This window comes from Colletotrichum gloeosporioides, assembly GCF_011800055.1.
Source record: "Colletotrichum gloeosporioides strain Lc1 chromosome Unknown consensus_47, whole genome shotgun sequence".
Classification (NCBI taxonomy): Eukaryota; Fungi; Ascomycota; class Sordariomycetes; order Glomerellales; family Glomerellaceae; genus Colletotrichum; species Colletotrichum gloeosporioides.
In genome coordinates, this window is record NW_025544692.1 from 528,425 (window position 1) to 545,983 (window position 17,559).

The window sequence follows — 17,559 nt, forward strand, 5'->3', positions numbered from 1 at the left end:
TTATATCGTCGAAACAAACGATATCCCCTAACTCACAGGGAAAACACCACATCATCGATGGTCGCATGTCAGCGACGCAACAACAGGCTCGGCCCAAGGGGGAAGGCTTCGCCGGTCCGAAACCCCGGCGAGAGAACTAGACCAACGACCTATTCTGGGACTCTGCAACTGTTCAGTTCTGGCGACCCAGCCATTGGGGAATGTGCCTTGCAAATTGGCCCGATATGGAAGTTGATTACGCAGGGGTTGAAGACGGTAGCGAGAGGTACCATCAGGACGGTACACGGCAAACGGGCTGCGATACCGGCCGGCGTACCGGGCGCTTGGCCATTGACTATCCGGCCGAGACAAATCTCACCGGGTAAGAGTCTTCGAGTCTTGGGAGATCTGGGCCTCTAAGCAGGGCCATCAGCGGTAATTGGACGGCTTCTTGCCGTAGTGGAATGGAAATAATACGGAGTGCTGATTCGGCTTTCTCTCCGATTTAATTTTCATGCTGTTGAGATGGACCGCGGCGAATTGGATAAAGTCCATGGATAAGATCAGTGCTGATGAAGTCTCGGCTTCGTTGCGATTTCCGTCCAGGTCATATTCAACAGGTTCCATTCCTTCTCTAAGAACACACAAGAACAGCAACACACATCAAACTTTCAAAGTGTCAAGTCCGCCCTACGCCTACCTACCTAAGTACTATCACACCAACCAACCCGAGTCCCCCAATTGAGTTCACCCCACCGACAATCCCCCTCCCCCTCCGCCTTGAGCAGGTCACCCCGCGCCGGCGCCGGTCCTTGGAGGGGCAGCTGCGTATGTAGTGAGAACATCAACATTATCGCTGCAACGTCTATATCTCAACTTTTGGCCCCTACCCTTCAATCCTCTAGCTTTGGTATGTTTTCACCGATACACATCAGAAAGGTGCAAACACTGACCATTCCCAAGGTCAAATCCTTCCACTTTGTCAAGCCCACTGCGTGTGTAGACTCATCGCGTCAAGCTCTCTCAAACACCATTCACACCCATCCTCGTGCCGGAGCTTCAGTCATCCACCATCCAATCCGTATACCCATCGCACGCCTCGCAACAATGACGAAGCCAAAGGTCCTCCAGCTCGGCAAGATCGAGCAGTAAGCCTCTCTCCCCTCATAATCCACAGCCAACCTTAACTGACACCCTCTAGCGCCCACGAGTCCTGGTCCTCCCTCGGCACCGTCGCCGACATCATCACCCCGAAATCCACCTCCCGCCCCGAGTTCCTCCAAGAATGCGCCTCCGGCGCACTCGACGGCGTCGTCGCAATCTACCGCACCTTCTCCAGCGTCAAAATCACCGGCAAGATCGACGCCGAGCTCGTCGCCGCCCTACCCTCCTCCGTGCGCTTCATCTGCCACAACGGCGCCGGCTATGACCAGATCGACGTCGCCGCCTGCACACAGCGCACCCCCACACCGCTCCTCGTCTCCAACACGCCCACCGCCGTCGACGACGCCACGGCCGACATCAACGTCTGGCTCATGCTCGGCGCCCTCCGCAACCTCAACGCTTCCATCCTGACGCTGCGCGCGGGCAAGTGGCGCGGCAGCCCACCCCCGGCCCTCGGCCGCGACCCGCAGGGCAAGGTGCTGGGCATCCTCGGCATGGGCGGCATCGGGCGCAACATGGCCAAGAAGGCGCGCGCGTTCGGCATGAGCGTGAGGTACTACAACCGCACGAGGCTGTCGGACGACCTGGAGAAGGACGCGGGCGCCGAGTACGTCGACTTTGACACGCTGCTGGCCTCGAGCGATGTCATTTCGCTGAACCTCCCCCTCAACGTAAGGCCACTTCCCCTCCTTCCTCACGTTGGAAGATGCTACTAACAAGACGCACGCAGCCGCACACCCGCCACATCATATCGACCGCCGAGTTCGCCAAGATGAAAAAGGGCGTCGTCATCGTCAACACCGCCCGCGGCGCCGTCATCGACGAGGCCGCCCTCGTCGACGCCCTCAACAGCGGCCAGGTCGGCAGCGCCGGCCTCGACGTCTTCGAGAACGAGCCCGAGGTCCACCCCGGCCTGCTCGCGAACCCGAACGTGCTCATCGTGCCGCACATGGGGACGTACACGCTCGAGACCACGGTCAAGATGGAGGAGTGGGCCATTGGTAACGTGCGCCGCGCCGTGGACGAGGGCAAGCTGAACAGCGTGGTGCCGGAGCAGAAAACTGTTGCTGGTGCGTAGGGACGAGTGGGAGACCGGCTTCTTGCCTATGAATTCGTAATGACGAGGTGCATCATGCATGATAACATAGACTCCGAAAATTCGTACAAAACTTACCACCAGACAACTCTCTTGGTCCCTAGTTGTTGTCCCGACCTCAAGACTCGCAGATTCTACACTCATCGAGACATCACATTCAACAGTGTCACATGGCACACAACAAGTTTTTCAAGCAATTCTCAGAGGACAACATATATTGTCTATGCCGGGCCACGGTTGACGGGCCCTAGTCCTAGAGTTGATCTACCCTTAACCCCTATATCCCATCCGGGGGTTGAGTCCCATTTTCCCGAATCCGGGCCGAAGAAAACAAATACAAATGCCATGGTCTGGGGAATCACTATTCACAAGCCAACGCCTATTTTTTGTTGAAAAATCTCGCAGCCAGGCCCCCCAACTTTTTTGAGTTCCAGCCCGTAACCGCCCCCAACCGAGATTCCCTTCCCAGATGTGTCATGCAAGTCATGCTGTTGAGAACACACATTGCCAAATGTTATGGTGTAAGCTCGTTGAAGTCATTAATCGGAGTGTTGAAATCCAACTTTCAAAGATTGGATATTATAGAGAAAACGCTTAGTAGCGGTAGATGTCGCTCTTGTAGGGACCCTCGACGGTGAGGCCGAGGTACTCAGCCTGGACCTTGGAGAGCTCGGAGAGCTCGACGTTGCAGTGGGCAAGGTGGAGTCTGGCGACCTCCTCGTCGAGAACCTTGGGGAGGACGTAGACGCCGACCTCGAGCTTGCCGGACTTGGCGAACTCGACGTACTTCTGGCCCCAGGCAGCGTCACCGGACTTGTACAGCATGATCTGGGCAAGGACCTGGTTGGTGAAAGAGCAGGACATGACGAAGGAAGAGTGGCCGGTGGCACAGCCAAGGTTGACCAGACGGCCCTCGGCGAGGAGGATGATGTGGCGGCCGTTCTTCATGAGGAAGCGGTCAACCTGGGGCTTGATGTTCTGGACGCTCTGGGCGTTGGCCTTGAGCCAGGCGACGTCGATCTCGATGTCGAAGTGGCCAATGTCTGTGGAACACGTGGTTAGATGGATGATTAATGCGTGGGTTCTTCAGGAGCACTTACTGCAGACAATGGCGTCGTTGGGCATGGCCTCGAAGTGCTGGGCAGTCAGGATGTCACGGCAACCAGTGGTGGTGACGAAGATCTGACCCTGGGAAGCAGCCTTCTCCATGGTGGTGACCTGGTAGCCGGCCATGGCAGCCTGGAGGGCGTTGATGGGGTCGATCTCGGTGACGAGGACGCGAGCACCCATGGTGTGCAGAGCCTGGGCACAGCCCTTGCCGACATCACCGAAACCAGCGACAACGGCGACCTTGCCGGCAACCATGACGTCGGTAGCACGCTTGATACCGTCGATGAGGGACTCACGGCAGCCGTACAGGTTGTCGAACTTGGACTTGGTGACGGAGTCGTTGACGTTGATGGAGGGGACAAGGAGCTTCTTCTCCTTGAGCATGCGGTAGAGGTGGTGGACACCGGTGGTGGTCTCCTCAGAGACACCGTAGCAGTCCTTGAGCATCTCGGGGTACTTGTCGTGGACGAGGTGGGTCAGGTCACCACCGTCGTCGAGGATCAGGTTGAGCTTCTTGCCATCCTTGAAGGCAAGGAGCTGCTGCTCCAAGCACCAGTTGTACTCCTCCTCGGACTCGCCCTTCCAGGCGAAGACGGGGACACCAGCAGCGGCAATGGCGGCAGCGGCGTGGTCCTGGGTGGAGAAGATGTTGCAGGAAGTCCAGGTGACCTCGGCACCGAGAGCAGTAAGGGTCTCGATGAGGACAGCAGTCTGGATGGTCATGTGCAAGCAACCGGCGATACGGGCACCAGCGAGGGGCTGGTCGGCGGCGTACTTGGCACGGGTCTGCATGAGACCGGGCATCTCGTTCTCGGCGAGCTCGATCTCCTTGCGGCCGAAGGCAGCCAGGGACAGGTCGGCGACCTTGAACTTGTGGGCGGGAGCAGCCATTGTGGTGTTGGTCTGTGGTACTGGTGGGAAGGGGAAGGAGGTGGATGGGGAGGATAGGAGATGGAAGGAAAGAAGAGGAGAGGAAATCAAAGCTCTGTTGGACGGGGGGAGAAGGAGAAGAAAAAGACTTTGGAGGGGTCGAGTCCGGAAAGGGAGCAGGGCGGTGAGTGTGAGTTCTGCGTTGTCCGGACGGAAATTTCTGCTGGGTGTGCTTGGGATTGTCCAGTACTTGTCGCTCGCTGGTCGGCGTTGCGCGGTGCCTGGACAATACCTTCCTTACCTTTGCGAGTGGTGAGTGGTGACTGGTGACTGGAGGAGAGGAGGGGGAGGGGTGAGGTGGGAGGGGCACCGTGTTGGAGGGGGGACTGTGACACTGGACCTCAGCCAGAGGCGGGGCAAAAAAGTTCAACCAGGTGCAGCAAGTGTGGCAGGCGAGGTGGGGTTCCAGCGCCTGCCTTCCTCTTCCTGGTTGAGACCTCCAGTTCCATTGAGATGGGAAAGAGGGAGAGCCCGAGAGGATGGAAGAGACTTTGGGAGCTGACACGGCAGCCGCGATAGCATGAGGTACATCCAACCTAAGCTATCGACTCGATGATCCGACACCACTTTTTGCAATGTACGCAGTAGACGTCCAGGGGCCCCTTCCCCTTCATGCCCCGCCACTGCTTCTGTCTCTCCACGTCTCTACCTACGTGCTACCTACCTTCGGACCTTTCACTCGAGGAGGAACCCAAGGGACCTTTTGCATTCCCAGCAAGAAAACAGACAATGGCCATGTCTGACTTCAACGCTCACTTACAATGGCACCAACGCCTCCTGGAAGGGAAGACGAACGAAGGGCTGGCTCGGCTCATTCCCAACTGCCCTGTGTGCCTGTGCAAAACTCGTCAGGATTGGACGAGGAGGCTCCAATTCAACCCCGCGCGGGCCTGGTGCCTCTCATCCAACGTCAACTCAATTGGTGTTTTAGATTTTCTTTTGCCCTTTTTTTTCTCTTCCCCTTCTCAAACCCCTCTCTGTCTGTCTGGCACCTAAGCCGTTCAACAAGCCACCACATGGAAAGGGATGGCTAGACCCAAGGGAGCAAGCTTGGAATGAGCTTCCTCCGCCACCCGCAGAGCTCACTCAAGTCACTCAAGTAGCTATGTTAACGTGCAACCGTGCTGAATTGGAGCTTCGTTTTTTATCAGTGCTGATCGGAGCAGCTCCAGCATCCCCAAGCCGGGGCCGACCTGCTCGGAGGTAAGGTGAGGTAAGGTTAGGTCGGGTAAAAAATTTGAAGAGGCCGGCCAAGCTCAGGTACTTGCAGCCTTACTCGTATTGTTGCCCGGCCACATGCAAATTCGATAGGCCACAGGTACCTCGTGAACCCTGATGGGGTCCATCTGGACAGCCATTCTGTGGTTAAGCCTGGAGCCCACAGCCCGCCCACCTAGAGCTTTGTGCACTTGGGAGCATCAGTCCAGACCTGCGTGCCGCCGAGCCTCGATCTGAGAGGCCAACCCAATCATTCAAAGTCCCTTTTGTTTCCCCTTGTTTTACCGTTTTCACGCGCTAGTCTCTTTCCAGTGTGAAACCCCTCGAAATTGCCCCACCATGCCTCGGGCAACACGCACCACCTCCCTCCTCTCGACTGACTTTCCCAGGAACTCAACACGGCCATGCGAATCATGCAAACCTTCCGTGAGCATGTGCTATGGAGTATTCACCCACGCCGTAAAGATGCTACCGTGGCACCAAGTAACACATCCTACCTGACGTGAAATACTTTGAAGCACAATAAAATGGGACGGTAAGGCGGACTGAGGCCTCTGAAGCCGACCGGTCCGGCCAAAGTTTAACTAGTAAATCGTCAAGTTCAACTTCTGTCTGAGATACTATCTGGACGCAATACAGGCGCCAGCCTCGACGTCGAAGCTATTTTGAACTCATGACTTGCCGAGATATAACGTGCGTGCTCTGGATTGCACCGTCATACTTCCCCCAGGATCAACATGCCCTCTCCGTGCCATGGCCTCGTCTACCACCAGCCCTTTACTCCAGCTGCCAACAACTCAACTCCCTGGCCAGCTTCAGCCAGCAGAGAACCCAAGGGAGAGAGACTGAACCGTCGCTTTGGTATGCAAGAAAAACATCGAATATCGACTCGATACACTCTGCCTGGGACTAATTACCGTAACGCCGTTTCGAATGCTTGATCCGCTTCCCAGATCATTCATCATTCCCAGAACACCCGTTCTCTAAGGTAAGTTAATCAACTCTTCTTTTTTGTCTTTGCCCTTCCCCTCGACCCTTTGTTCTTCTCGAATCCGTCGTATCCGATTCGCATACGATGACACCGACAACCGAGCCTGCCACTGCCCCTTTCCCTCACGCCTCCTAAGCGTGCTTGGGCAGCAGGTTCTCCCTGACGGCGAACATCTTGGCGCTGATGTTGGCAGTGAATCCGTCCACCTGCTTGCTGTACTGCTCCACCTGCTTCGCGTTGAGCATGCCCTCCAACCGGCTGGGCTCCTGGGGGAGCTTGAACAGCCTCTGCCACTCGTCCTCGGGCAGCGGTGTCTGCTTGGCCGCCGCGCGCGCCGCGTTCTCCGCCTTGCGCTTGGTCTGCCACTGCGTGATCTTGGCCTGCTCACGGCCGAGCTGGCGCTGATAGAACTGGAAGTTGTTGAGGTCGGTGTAGTGCGACTCGATGCTCTCCAGCAGGAGGTCGCATGTCTTCTCGAGGAAGGGGTCTATCGACAGGTCGAGGTTGTCGACCGAAGGGTGCAGCGGCTGCTTGATGGGGTCTTCGCGCAGATCCGACAGAGAAGTGGGGGGCTCGATCTTGTCCTGCTGGGGGATCTGGGGGAGCTGGTGCAGGAAGGACGTCAGGAGGTGGGTGTTGTGGACTTCGACGGGGAGCTCGGCGAGAATGTCCTTGAAGGACAGCTTGGACTTCTGCAGGCTGTGACGGTGACGTGTGTTAGCTAACGTGACCTTGCCATGAAATTCGCGCGGTGCTCCATATCATACCTTTCAGTGGTGAACTTGTTCTCCTTGTAAGCCTCCATGAAGGTCGGGGTGAGCTTGAAGGCGCGCAGGCTGAGGGAGCCCTGGGAGCTGCGGCTGACGTCGTGGACGAGAGCGATGGTGCGCTCGTTCTCCTTCTGGTAGTGGAACTGGTTCTCGATGAAGCTGAGGTTGACGAAGTTGCCCATGGCAGCAGAAGTGTACCAGCCGACGTTGTTAGCGTCGACGTTGACCTCCTTCAGGTGCTTAATCATCTCGTTCTGGTAGGCGATGTTGGCCTTCTGGCGGGGAGCGGCGGCAGCGAGGGCAGAGGCGTCGTTCTGGTGGCTGTCGGTGTTGGCGACGTCGACCGTGGGGAACTGGAAGGAGTTGGTGATCTCGAGGACGCCCTCGCTGTCCATGCCGACGATGGCACCGGTAGCGGTCGTGGGGAAGGTCGTAGAGCCATGCTTGACGATTTTCATCACCACCTACGGGCGTATAATGTCAGCGACATGTGCCCATGTGGCTTTCGGACGTGTGCCACCATCTCGACTGCAAAGGCGAGGTGGGGCAGGATTTGGCAGGACTCACCAGGGCCTCAACTTGGACCGCCTTGAGCGGCACCTCCTTGATAGCATCCGCCATTTTTGCGATACGATCGGGGATTCGTGCAGGAGTCAAAAATTCTGACGGAGTCGGTTCTGCGGCTGCGGAATCGTGGGTGTCGCGATCTTGGCGTCGGGATCGAGGGGCTCGTCGTGATGCGAAATATCGAACTTTTCGCTACAACGAATTGTGGGAGGGATTGTGGGCGTGGAGGGCGGTGGCCAGGGGCAGAATTTGCGGGTGTCTTTCTTCAGTGACTGACGCTGGATTCAGCGGGTGCTGCTTCGCTGCTGTGTGGCCTCGCCGACTGGCGGCTTATGTAACACGCGAGGGAGCCCACCCCTCCTTCAGGCTACCTAGGTACCTTAAGACCACCCCTCAAGACCAGCCATCCAGCTGTCAGGGACCGTCAGTAGCCGCCACCTCTGGCGCCGACGCCCGCCGTCCTTTTCCTCCCACGGTGATCCGTAACAGATTCCACACGCCATGTCCTGAAGGGGAGGGCATCCCACACTTCCCCCCACGCCGAAAGCACTCAATTCGAGTTTAAATTCAACGTCGTCTCATCTCGCCGCACCCTGACCGCTACCCTTCGTTTTTCTCTTCAAAATGTCCTCCATTCTGTGCGTCTGCTCCTGAGCATCATTTTGCGATATCACTCGGGGGGTGTTCCGCGCCGACCCGGACCCCAAAACGTCGAAGGAAGATGGGCATTTCGAACAGCTCGACACTTACACCCTGCTCACCACCACTTGGCACACGCTTCATCGAACCTTGGGACGGCATTCTGTGACAGCAAGCTCTCCTCTGGTCGAAACGATGGCCCGACGACTGTCACAGAAGAGAAAGTCGCGGTAGCAAAGAAGATTTGTCCAAGGCGTCCATGTATTACGCTTACGCTGTCTATGAATTCACACACGTGTGTGGCCGTTACAAACGATGCTACCGAAATGCCCTCCAATCCCGTCTACCGTACGCCACCAATGGTCGTTAACTTTGCTCATTTTCCGGCGCAATTGCGACATTCTACCCAAGGTATCCAAACGCCGTCATCAATTACTTTTCCTCTCGGTCCCCAATCCTTCGAAACCTTTTAGTCTGTCCAGTCGATGATCTCCCAACTTTCTGCGCCTTCATGGATCACCAATCGGTGCCGATCAATCCGCCAGAATGAGTACATGGATGCAGTCGCACGACTCGCTTTGCGGTGAGCAGGACCATGGCCAGCCTTGACGGCGTCTGGTCTGGACCTCCAAACGCAAGTTGCGAGGTTTCGTCCTTCAGCATCAGGGCTCCCGAACCAGTATCTGCATTTGGTCAGTTGAATTCTTCTTGATTGTAACTTTTTTCATACTTCAAGAAACCCCCAACTTGGTTGGCCTCAGCGTGGGCTGCTTTGTCCAGGACTCCGAGGTCGCCATAGACTGTCGTGGGCGGAATTTGCGAGCGGAACGCCACAATGTAGAAGGAAGTCTCCTTGTACGATTTACCTGTTGTCTGGACGAGGGTTTTGAGTTCGCGCATGACGTCTCCCCAGTTGAAAGATTCGACATAGTCGGCCGTGGCGTAGTCTGCGCGGAGGCATTCCAAGTGAGACAAGGCTCTGGCGAGAAGGGCGTTCTCATTGTCGAGGGTCTCGAGGTCCAGCAAGTGCTCCGGGTCTGTGTATGGCGAGTGGACAATGAATCTGTCGTTGTCGTTGACGTCGACTTCGGTGACGTTGACCACCGCATTGTCCTTGCTTTGTTGTGCAAGAGGGTCTGTTACCCGGAGGGACGTAACAGCGGCCATTGTGATTGTGATCTGAGGATGAGCTGAAAGTGTGAATGCCCAAGGTCGGCTAATACCAAATGATATGTTGGTGATGACTCTGGAAATCCGTCAGGTCAGAAGTGATGCTGTTTGAACAGAAATTCAATGGCTCTAGGGTATCTTTCAAACAAGATGAGAACGAGCAATAACGAAACAGCAAGAGGGTTGAGCACCTCAGAGGTGTGGAAATCAGAGAGCGCCTCAACATATAAGAGGATTCCGGAGTCGGGAGTCAGGTACGTCTCGGCAGGGACATCGAGGAAACGTCTTTTGGACACGGGATTGCCTAACCCAAGCCTGGTGGGTCGAGGACTACACCATCGAGCGACTCGGAACGAGTCAAGAACAGCTGACCAACCATCAAAGAAGCGGTGTTCATCCCTCAACCATGTTTGGGAGTCCCCTTCGCATAGCATTTTGCGTCGCGCCGGGCTATGGATCATCTCAAAAAAATTTCCCGGCCGCTTGCATGGACGATCGTAGTGCACAGCGATGGCGAAAGAGCGCCAGTCCAAGATTGCGCAATCGCGCGTGGTTCTGATGCCAGAGACGCAATTTCGTGACCTGGACGTGCCGCTATGCAGTCTGCAGTCCGCCATGGATTTGACTTTCAGCCTTTTTTCGTTATTGGAGAACTACGTTACGGGCAGGCTTCCAGGACTGTTGAGCGCTGGCAAAATAGCCAAAGCAAGCTGCAGGGAACGCCGAGACCACGGCAAGCAAACATTGAGTTGAGTTGGCCAAGGGGACCAACAAAGATACCGGACGAAAGGCCGCGAGTTGCCGCCCGAACCAGACAAACTTCGCATCAATTTAGGGCGAGAATTCGATGGTCGGAACTGGTCCCCCGCATTCTTCAGAGGCTACGCCGAGCCATGACCGACCGAAACGTCTAGCCGTGCCACTAACACAACGGTCGCGGATATGGCAAGACTACGGGCACAAAGATTGCAAGAAACGTGGATTTACAGCACAGGACAGAGATAATGCAGAGCACTCAAGGTGGATGTGCCGTCTCCATTTGTTGATGCCGCCTCGCATCTACAAGCTGCAGGTTTGCGGTCCCTCTCCCGCCAGGCTGGAGAGTCTCGATTGGTCAGGGTATTTCACCCGGATGACTGGCCTGGGCTACCCCGGGTCCTCCATCCCGTACCCCTGACCGTTGCCACAGATCTTGCGTCTCCGCAGCGCAGCGCAGGGCGGGCTCGGTCTCGACACTGATGTCGGGTCCTGCTGGGGACGTGGACGGGACACACACCGGTCATGATCCACCCCAAAACCCTGCCGCAGCATGATGCCAGACCGTGTTTCGGACCTCTGCTTCCTCTCTCTCTTTTCCTCTTGCCTCCGACTGATAATGCAGACAGGAACTCTCGACTCACCTTCGGAAGCCACCCTCCATCCCATCTGCCCTTGTTCTATATCTGTACATAACCTACAGCGCACCAACGACACTCAGCCGTCACCGCCTCTTCCACGATGCACCTTGCTGTCCAATGCAACCCCTATCGGCCGTCACAGTCCCCCAACGACTTCCGATTCGTCTTTCCCGCGAGTGAGCCAGACCTTTGACATCTCGTACGTTCCCAGATAAAGCCCGCTGCCTAGCGCCGTCCAGCCGGCTCGCAACAGCCCTCCACGGAAGAGCCCGCGCACGCCGTGCTGCCGGTAGACGTCGCGCGTCACCTCCAAGCTCCCACGGGTTTTCTCTGCCGGCCCTGATTTGCCTGAGTGCTGCGACGAACCATTGCCGCCTTCGCCGGCGCTCAACATCATCCGCGTCTTGACAACATCGCTCGGCGTCGTAATCCATGCCGCGAATGCCCCAGCCGCACCTGCACTCGTGCCAGTCACCACTGCCGTCTCGATAAGGCCCTGCTCCTCGCTGGCCGCCCGCCCTTTGGCCCTCGACTCCCAGACGGACGTTCTCACATGCTCAAAGATAGGGAACTGTATCGCCGTGAAGGGAAGATTGCGCGCGACCAACGCCGTGTAACCCGAAAACAGCCGTCTCTGGGCCCCGGAACGTGTGACTTGTCGCAATGCCTCGAGGGACGTTGACTTGCGGCTGCCGCTGCTCCCGCTCCCATTGGCGGGATTTCCAGGGTCCTGTCGTCGCAGCATTTGGGCGTTCTGCTTGATGACTTCGGCCGGTGCAAGGACCAAGCATGATCCCATCTCCGCGACGGCCGAGGCCGAGGCGTGGACAATGGGTTGCGGGACTGAAACCGTGCTGGAAATGGTCTTTTTCATGCTCTCGTATGTCGCGAAGAAGATGCCAGCTTCGGTTTTCACACGTGATTAGCCGGGTTGCTCTCATTAAGAACATGCTAATTAAGGGGTCAAATATCGCCTGTAAGGACTCACCGGCTGGCAGGGTTGCGAGGACTACACTTCCAATGCCTTGGTAGAGGCCGCGGAACAGCGGCGCCTTGCTTCCTGGTGAAGATGCATAGGTTTTGACGAAGTCTTGGCTTTGGTACCGGGTCTTGAGGGTGTCAAGAGGGTAGACTAAGCAGTCGACAGTGAAGGCAGCAGCAGCGCCCGCCTAACATATTTCTGTGAGTCTCTTGAAGGCATTTACTCGCTCCATATGGGCATTCTCGACGGACAAGGACTTCCATGCACTTACAGCGTAAATCTCGTACATGTTGTTGTTAAGCAAACTTGATTGCTCATCGCCGGCTAAGAGTCTCAAGGCAATTCTGGGTTTCTCGTGTGGGATTGGACGCTGAGGCTTCTGTTTTGCGGTTCTTGTGCTTTCTAGTCCCTCGATTTTGGAATGATGACCTCATAGGCACCCAGCATTTGGGAAACGTCACTACAGGGTCTCGGTGTACCTACCTTACTCCACAAATTCACTGACTGGCTCACTCACTCATCGATTCAGTTTCACTGACTTTCTTCAACCTCATGCCACTCCATTGGCGCATTGATAACGAGGTTCTTCGTACTTTGGTATTCAAAATCCAATCATTTCCGCCATCAGTCAACTCTCACAGGAAACCGGTCTCGCTGCGGTCAGACTTGAACAAGTGGCCTTGTTCACGCCGCAAACAAAACAAGCCGCATTCAGTGTCAATACAAGTCTGGAAAAGACCCAGATTGGCCATGTTCCGTCCCATTGTCGAGACCGGTGCTAGTTGAAGCGGCCATGGGATTCGACATAATGTGTCGGTGTGTGAGTGAGGAAATGACTTCGTACCTTTTGATTCACCATGTTCAGCTGAGGAGGGGCGCCCTGGACCCGACAGGGGGTCTGTGCTGTGGCTGAGAACCCCGCGACTCGCGCTGCGATTGCTTATCGCGATAAGAAAAAAAAATCGGAGGGGCATCGCGGGGTGATTCACAGGCTCTCGCGACGACAACTTTACCCTCGTTGTTGTGTGGACGTTGCTTCAACCACAAAGCTCCGATCGTCTCCGGCCTAGACATCCCTCCAAGTCTCTTCTGCGACATCAGTCCTACTCCACGATGGGTGACATTCTCGAACAGGCGGCGCCGCCGCACAGTCTTTTCGACACGATCCTGGTTCTCGACTTTGGTAGTCAGACCAGTCATTTGAGTACGGCTTCACTCGCCCCGAGATATTCAAATTTCTCACTGAGCCTCTGCAGTCCTTCGTCGTCTCCGAAGCTTCAACGTCTACGCGGAGATGCTCCCCTGCAACACGAAGCTTGCCGACTTGCCTTTTAAGCCTGTCGGAATCATTTTTTCAGGCGGACCGGCTTCCGTAAAGTTCACGGGCTTCTTGATCACTGTTAACAAACTAACGACATCAGGTTTACGATGAAGGCAGCCCGCACGTTGATCCCGCTGTCTTCGACCTCGGAGTACCCATCCTCGGAATCTGCTACGGATGCCAGGAGATTGCCTGGATCAGCAACCCTGAGAATGTCAAGCGCGGAGATGTCAGAGAGTACGGTCTTGGGAGTCAGTAAATTCCTCGACTATTCTGTGATTCTGAAACTGAGACCCTAACCTTGAAAAGCTCTCAACATCCAGAAGGTCGGCGGCGCCAACCATATCGATCTTCTTCTCTCCGACCTGGGTGGAGACACCACTGAGGGTGAGCATTATGATATGATACGATGCTCATATACTTATACATTGTAGTGATCAACTCTCACTTTGACAAGCTTGTCAAGCTCCCCGAAGGATTCGTCACAATCGGAACTACGCGCAACAGCCCCTACGCCGCCATTGCCCACCAGACTAAGAAGATCTTTGGTGATTACCCCCTTTGCCGCCACGGGCACGTCAATTGATGCGTCACGCGACACCCTGCAGGCTCAACCATTTGTATGCTCCCCTTTGCTAACAGGTTACTAGGACTTCAGTTCCATCCCGAAATCAGCCACTCCGTCCGTGGAACTGATATTCTCAAGAACTACGCTGTAAAGATCTGTGGTGCTCGTCCTGATTGGAAGATGGCGGAGTTCAAGGAAACTGAGATTGCCCGAATTCGCAAGCTGGTTGGGGACCGCGCCCAGGTCATCGGTGCCGTGTCCGGCGGTGTCGACTCCACAGTCGCCGCCCGTTTGATGACGGAGGCCATCGGCGACCGTTTCCATGCCATTCTCGTCGACAATGGTGTCATGAGACTGAACGAGTGCACCGAGGTTAAGGCGACGCTGAAGGAGCACCTCGGGATCAACCTGACCGTTGTGGATGGAGCTGATCTGTTCTTGGGCCGACTCAAGGGTGTTACTGAGCCTGAGAGGAAGCGAAAGGTATGTTTCAATGTCTTCGTTATCATGTTGAGACCATTGACTAACTTGAGAAGATCATTGGAGGCGAGTATTTAACATGGAAACCACCGATAGACATTTGGAACTAACCACCTCAACAGAGACCTTCATCGACCTGTTCGAGAAGGAGGCCATCAGAATTGAGGAGGAAGCCAAGCACACCGAGAACGCCGGGCCTGTCAAGTGGTTCCTTCAGGGGTAAGCATCATATACGTTGAGATGCCGTCGGCTAACTTTGTACAGCACCCTGTATACCGACGTTATCGAAAGTCTTAGCTTCAGAGGCCCATCTCATACCATCAAGAGCCATCAGTATGTTCCCGATCAAGATGACCAATACTGAGCAGTAATTAATGACTTTACCAGCAATGTCGGCGGTCTGCCAAAGCGCATGACTGAGGGTGTACGTTTAACGAACATTGTGAACCAAGTCACTTGATTTTTGGTGCTAACTGTTGTATAGCAAGGACTTCAGCTTCTGGAGCCGCTCAGGGAGATGGTAACACTCTTAATCCAGACAAGCCTTCGCGGAAGCAAGGCCATCTGCAAACATCATACTGATTTCTGTATAGTTCAAAGATGAGGTTCGCGCCATTGGTCAGAGTCTAGGCATCCACCGCGACTTGGTAATGAGACATCCTTTCCCTGGACCGGGTCTGGCCATCCGAGTCTTGGGTGAAGTCACTCCCGAGCGCGTAGAGATCTGCAGGAAGTTCGTCATCTCCTTTCTCGCTTTGATTAGGATCGTGGCTCACAAACAACAGGGCCGATCATATCTTCATTTCCATGATCAAGGAAGCTGGCGTTTACGACTCTATGTCTCAGGCTTATGCCGCCGTGGATTCGACCAAGAGTGTGGGAGTGCAAGGTAGGAATATTGGTCATCAAGACGAATATCATAGACACTGACATCAAACTACCATCAGGCGACGCCAGAGTCTATGGCTACATCGTCATTCTGCGAGGTATTTATTGCCCCTCATCCCTTCATCCCATCGGTGAAGTTGGCTCAGCGAGCACCGTACCAAACTCCTCAACTTGATCTTCGAGGCTAACAGGCCGCAGCCGTCTGCTCCGATGACTTCATGAGCGCGGAGCCCTACGAGTTCGACTGGAAGTTGCTTCGTGAGATTTCCAGGCGCATCGTCAACGAGGTCGACGGCGTTTCCAGAGTGACCTACGATACTACCTCCAAGCCTCCTGGTAAGTGCTCTTGTTGGACTTCTCGTTCCAGCTGAACTAACAGTGGCTAGGCACTATCGAGATGGAGTAAGGAGTTTGTTCAACAGATTGATATCATATAGACCAAAAATATTCCAACTGCAATAGATTTCATTCGCTTCATGCGGCATCTGATGTTGGTCGGGTGCACGGGCCAGTTCTGACCCTGGAACCACGGGTGCGGTACCTGGCGATCAGCAATCTTTCCCAACGGTTCAACGTTCTGTTTTCATCTCACTTCATCAAGCGATTGATCGATCAACGTAATTCCATCAACGTCTGATTTCCCCCGAGTTTCAAACGCTCTCGGCAGCCTGACACGTCCAGGCAAACCACGTTCGGAGAACAAACGGTATCGGAAGACGACTCAATGAGGCACACGTCCACTACCAGCACAGATGTACTCACTGACCAGCCTCCATCTAACCCCGGACGATCGGAACTCTTCATTTGCAATCAGGGCGTGTTATGGAGCCCCTGCTCGAAGCTCATGCTCGTATCGACATCATTCTCGCTGACCTACTACATGTCAAGTGTCATTTAGAGTCTGAAGAGTTTGTCAATACCCTTGGCGACGTCGCGAAAGCTTCGGAAGCTCCTCTTCGATGCATCAAGCGATCGGCCGAGGGAAGCATGATAGCACCAGTTGATACGGAAAGCACTTGCATCGCCGGCTGCGGCTTGCGCTACAGCGGACCGGGACCGCTGTCAGATTCGGTATTGCAGATCTGATCCGCGCGGGTTCAACACTATGCAGTGCCACCGCCTTGACACTTCATCCAGGTTTCAAGCCACCCTCTATCAGAGGGGAGATCTTCGCGACCGAACGAGTCCGTCGAATGTTATTTCTCAAAACACGTTCATGGTAACACGAAACGTGCCCCAGTTTAATTGTTTACCATGTGGTTTTCTTTGAGGTTTTGATGCAGGTTGAGGCGAGTGCCACATGATTCAGGCTGGACGATAGTCTATCAAACCCGGCCGCCCACACCTGTCGGCTCGGGTTGCGAAAGATGGAAATTTGCCAAGCTGGTTTTCCACGAAAGCTTCTAGATCAGCGCCTCCGTGTCTCTGTACACTGTTACGTCCTCGTGGTCCCCGGAGAGTTGCCGCAGACCTCCTTTCCAGAACACATGGTCGTCGAACTTTCTATCCGAAGCTTCCGTTGCACTCGAATCACTAGCTTGACGACCACAACTGTCAATGAAATCACGAGGAGACTCCGAAGGCAATTGAGGCTTCGTTGAATGCAACGATGGCGCCGGATTCCACGCGAGTTGCGTGCGCAAGAAGTCTCCGCCGGGAGATGGCCATGAGTTAGGCCGTATTACAAGAGTCACGGACAAGACTTGGGGGGCAACCAGATCATCGCATTCCATCCCACATTCGACGCTTCCCTTTTGTTCAACCGCCACTGGTCGATCAAATTAGCTCAGTTGATGCAGCTGAACGTGGCCCGGGTATTACACACACATATCGTCGACCTGCCCAATTACGACAATGTGCAGACGCTCCGAAGCTCAGCTGAAGTCAGCCAAGGTTGCAGTTGTTAGCTAATCGAATTACTCGCTTTCATCCTCTACGCGATGTTCTAGTTGCCAGAGGCGTTTTGTAAGTCAGAGCCTCGCAGGAGCGGTTCTTGGCTGACAAAATGCAACTCGTAGCGTTGCCTTGGGGTCGGTTTTGTCAGCGAAATAACGCCTTTGTGAAGTGTTCGGGCGCCGGCCGTGCATGACGGGAGTGAGAGGAACTCAGCCTCGACAGGTCGGTCAGCCGGCCATTGGCATCGGTCCCGAAGAACCCCCAAAAACATGCATCGCGCAGCAGCGCTAAGACTCTTCCCCCGCGTCATCCCCCACTCTAAAGCCCATGTTGATACTCTTGAGGATTCGTGATGGAGGGGCATCGCCCATGGCGGTGGCTTTGGGGAACGGC

The 17,559-nt window shown here is 55.2% G+C and overlaps 6 protein-coding genes across 6 annotated transcripts; 2 read left to right on the forward strand and 4 right to left on the reverse strand.

The window, feature by feature from the left end:
• Positions 1–1,086: 1,086 nt before the first annotated feature.
• GCG54_00005874 (putative 2-hydroxyacid dehydrogenase UNK4.10) lies at positions 1,087–2,221 on the forward strand (the record flags this gene model as incomplete). Its single annotated transcript, XM_045405889.1, has 3 exons — positions 1,087–1,127; positions 1,181–1,814; positions 1,874–2,221. 3 exons carry the CDS (start codon positions 1,087–1,089, stop codon positions 2,219–2,221), a joined length of 1,023 nt encoding a protein of 340 aa, XP_045264287.1.
• A 612-nt stretch (positions 2,222–2,833) lies between these two features.
• On the reverse strand, positions 2,834–4,498 carry GCG54_00005875 (Adenosylhomocysteinase; the record flags this gene model as incomplete). Its single annotated transcript, XM_045405890.1, has 2 exons — positions 2,834–3,282; positions 3,340–4,498. Coding segments are annotated over 2 exons (1,608 nt in total), but the record flags the coding sequence as incomplete, so codon positions are not given.
• A 2,121-nt stretch (positions 4,499–6,619) lies between these two features.
• GCG54_00005876 (Eukaryotic translation initiation factor 3 subunit H) lies at positions 6,620–8,460 on the reverse strand (the record flags this gene model as incomplete). The annotated part of the gene is made up of 4 exons (XM_045405891.1): positions 6,620–7,187; positions 7,256–7,722; positions 7,826–7,935; positions 8,418–8,460. The coding sequence occupies 4 exons, from the start codon at positions 8,458–8,460 to the stop codon at positions 6,620–6,622; spliced, it is 1,188 nt and encodes a 395-aa protein (XP_045264289.1).
• A 473-nt stretch (positions 8,461–8,933) lies between these two features.
• GCG54_00005877 (uncharacterized protein) lies at positions 8,934–9,631 on the reverse strand (the record flags this gene model as incomplete). Its single annotated transcript, XM_045405892.1, has 2 exons — positions 8,934–9,147; positions 9,195–9,631. The coding sequence occupies 2 exons, from the start codon at positions 9,629–9,631 to the stop codon at positions 8,934–8,936; spliced, it is 651 nt and encodes a 216-aa protein (XP_045264290.1).
• A 1,536-nt stretch (positions 9,632–11,167) lies between these two features.
• GCG54_00005878 (S-adenosylmethionine mitochondrial carrier protein) lies at positions 11,168–12,302 on the reverse strand (the record flags this gene model as incomplete). The annotated part of the gene is made up of 3 exons (XM_045405893.1): positions 11,168–11,934; positions 12,020–12,200; positions 12,285–12,302. The coding sequence occupies 3 exons, from the start codon at positions 12,300–12,302 to the stop codon at positions 11,168–11,170; spliced, it is 966 nt and encodes a 321-aa protein (XP_045264291.1).
• An 824-nt stretch (positions 12,303–13,126) lies between these two features.
• On the forward strand, positions 13,127–15,676 carry GCG54_00005879 (GMP synthase [glutamine-hydrolyzing]; the record flags this gene model as incomplete). Its single annotated transcript, XM_045405894.1, has 15 exons — positions 13,127–13,217; positions 13,270–13,385; positions 13,435–13,585; positions 13,644–13,721; positions 13,769–13,882; positions 13,985–14,452; positions 14,505–14,601; positions 14,647–14,715; positions 14,770–14,806; positions 14,867–14,902; positions 14,976–15,115; positions 15,168–15,271; positions 15,330–15,368; positions 15,469–15,606; positions 15,657–15,676. 15 exons carry the CDS (start codon positions 13,127–13,129, stop codon positions 15,674–15,676), a joined length of 1,698 nt encoding a protein of 565 aa, XP_045264292.1.
• Between the last annotated feature and the right edge of the window lie 1,883 nt (positions 15,677–17,559).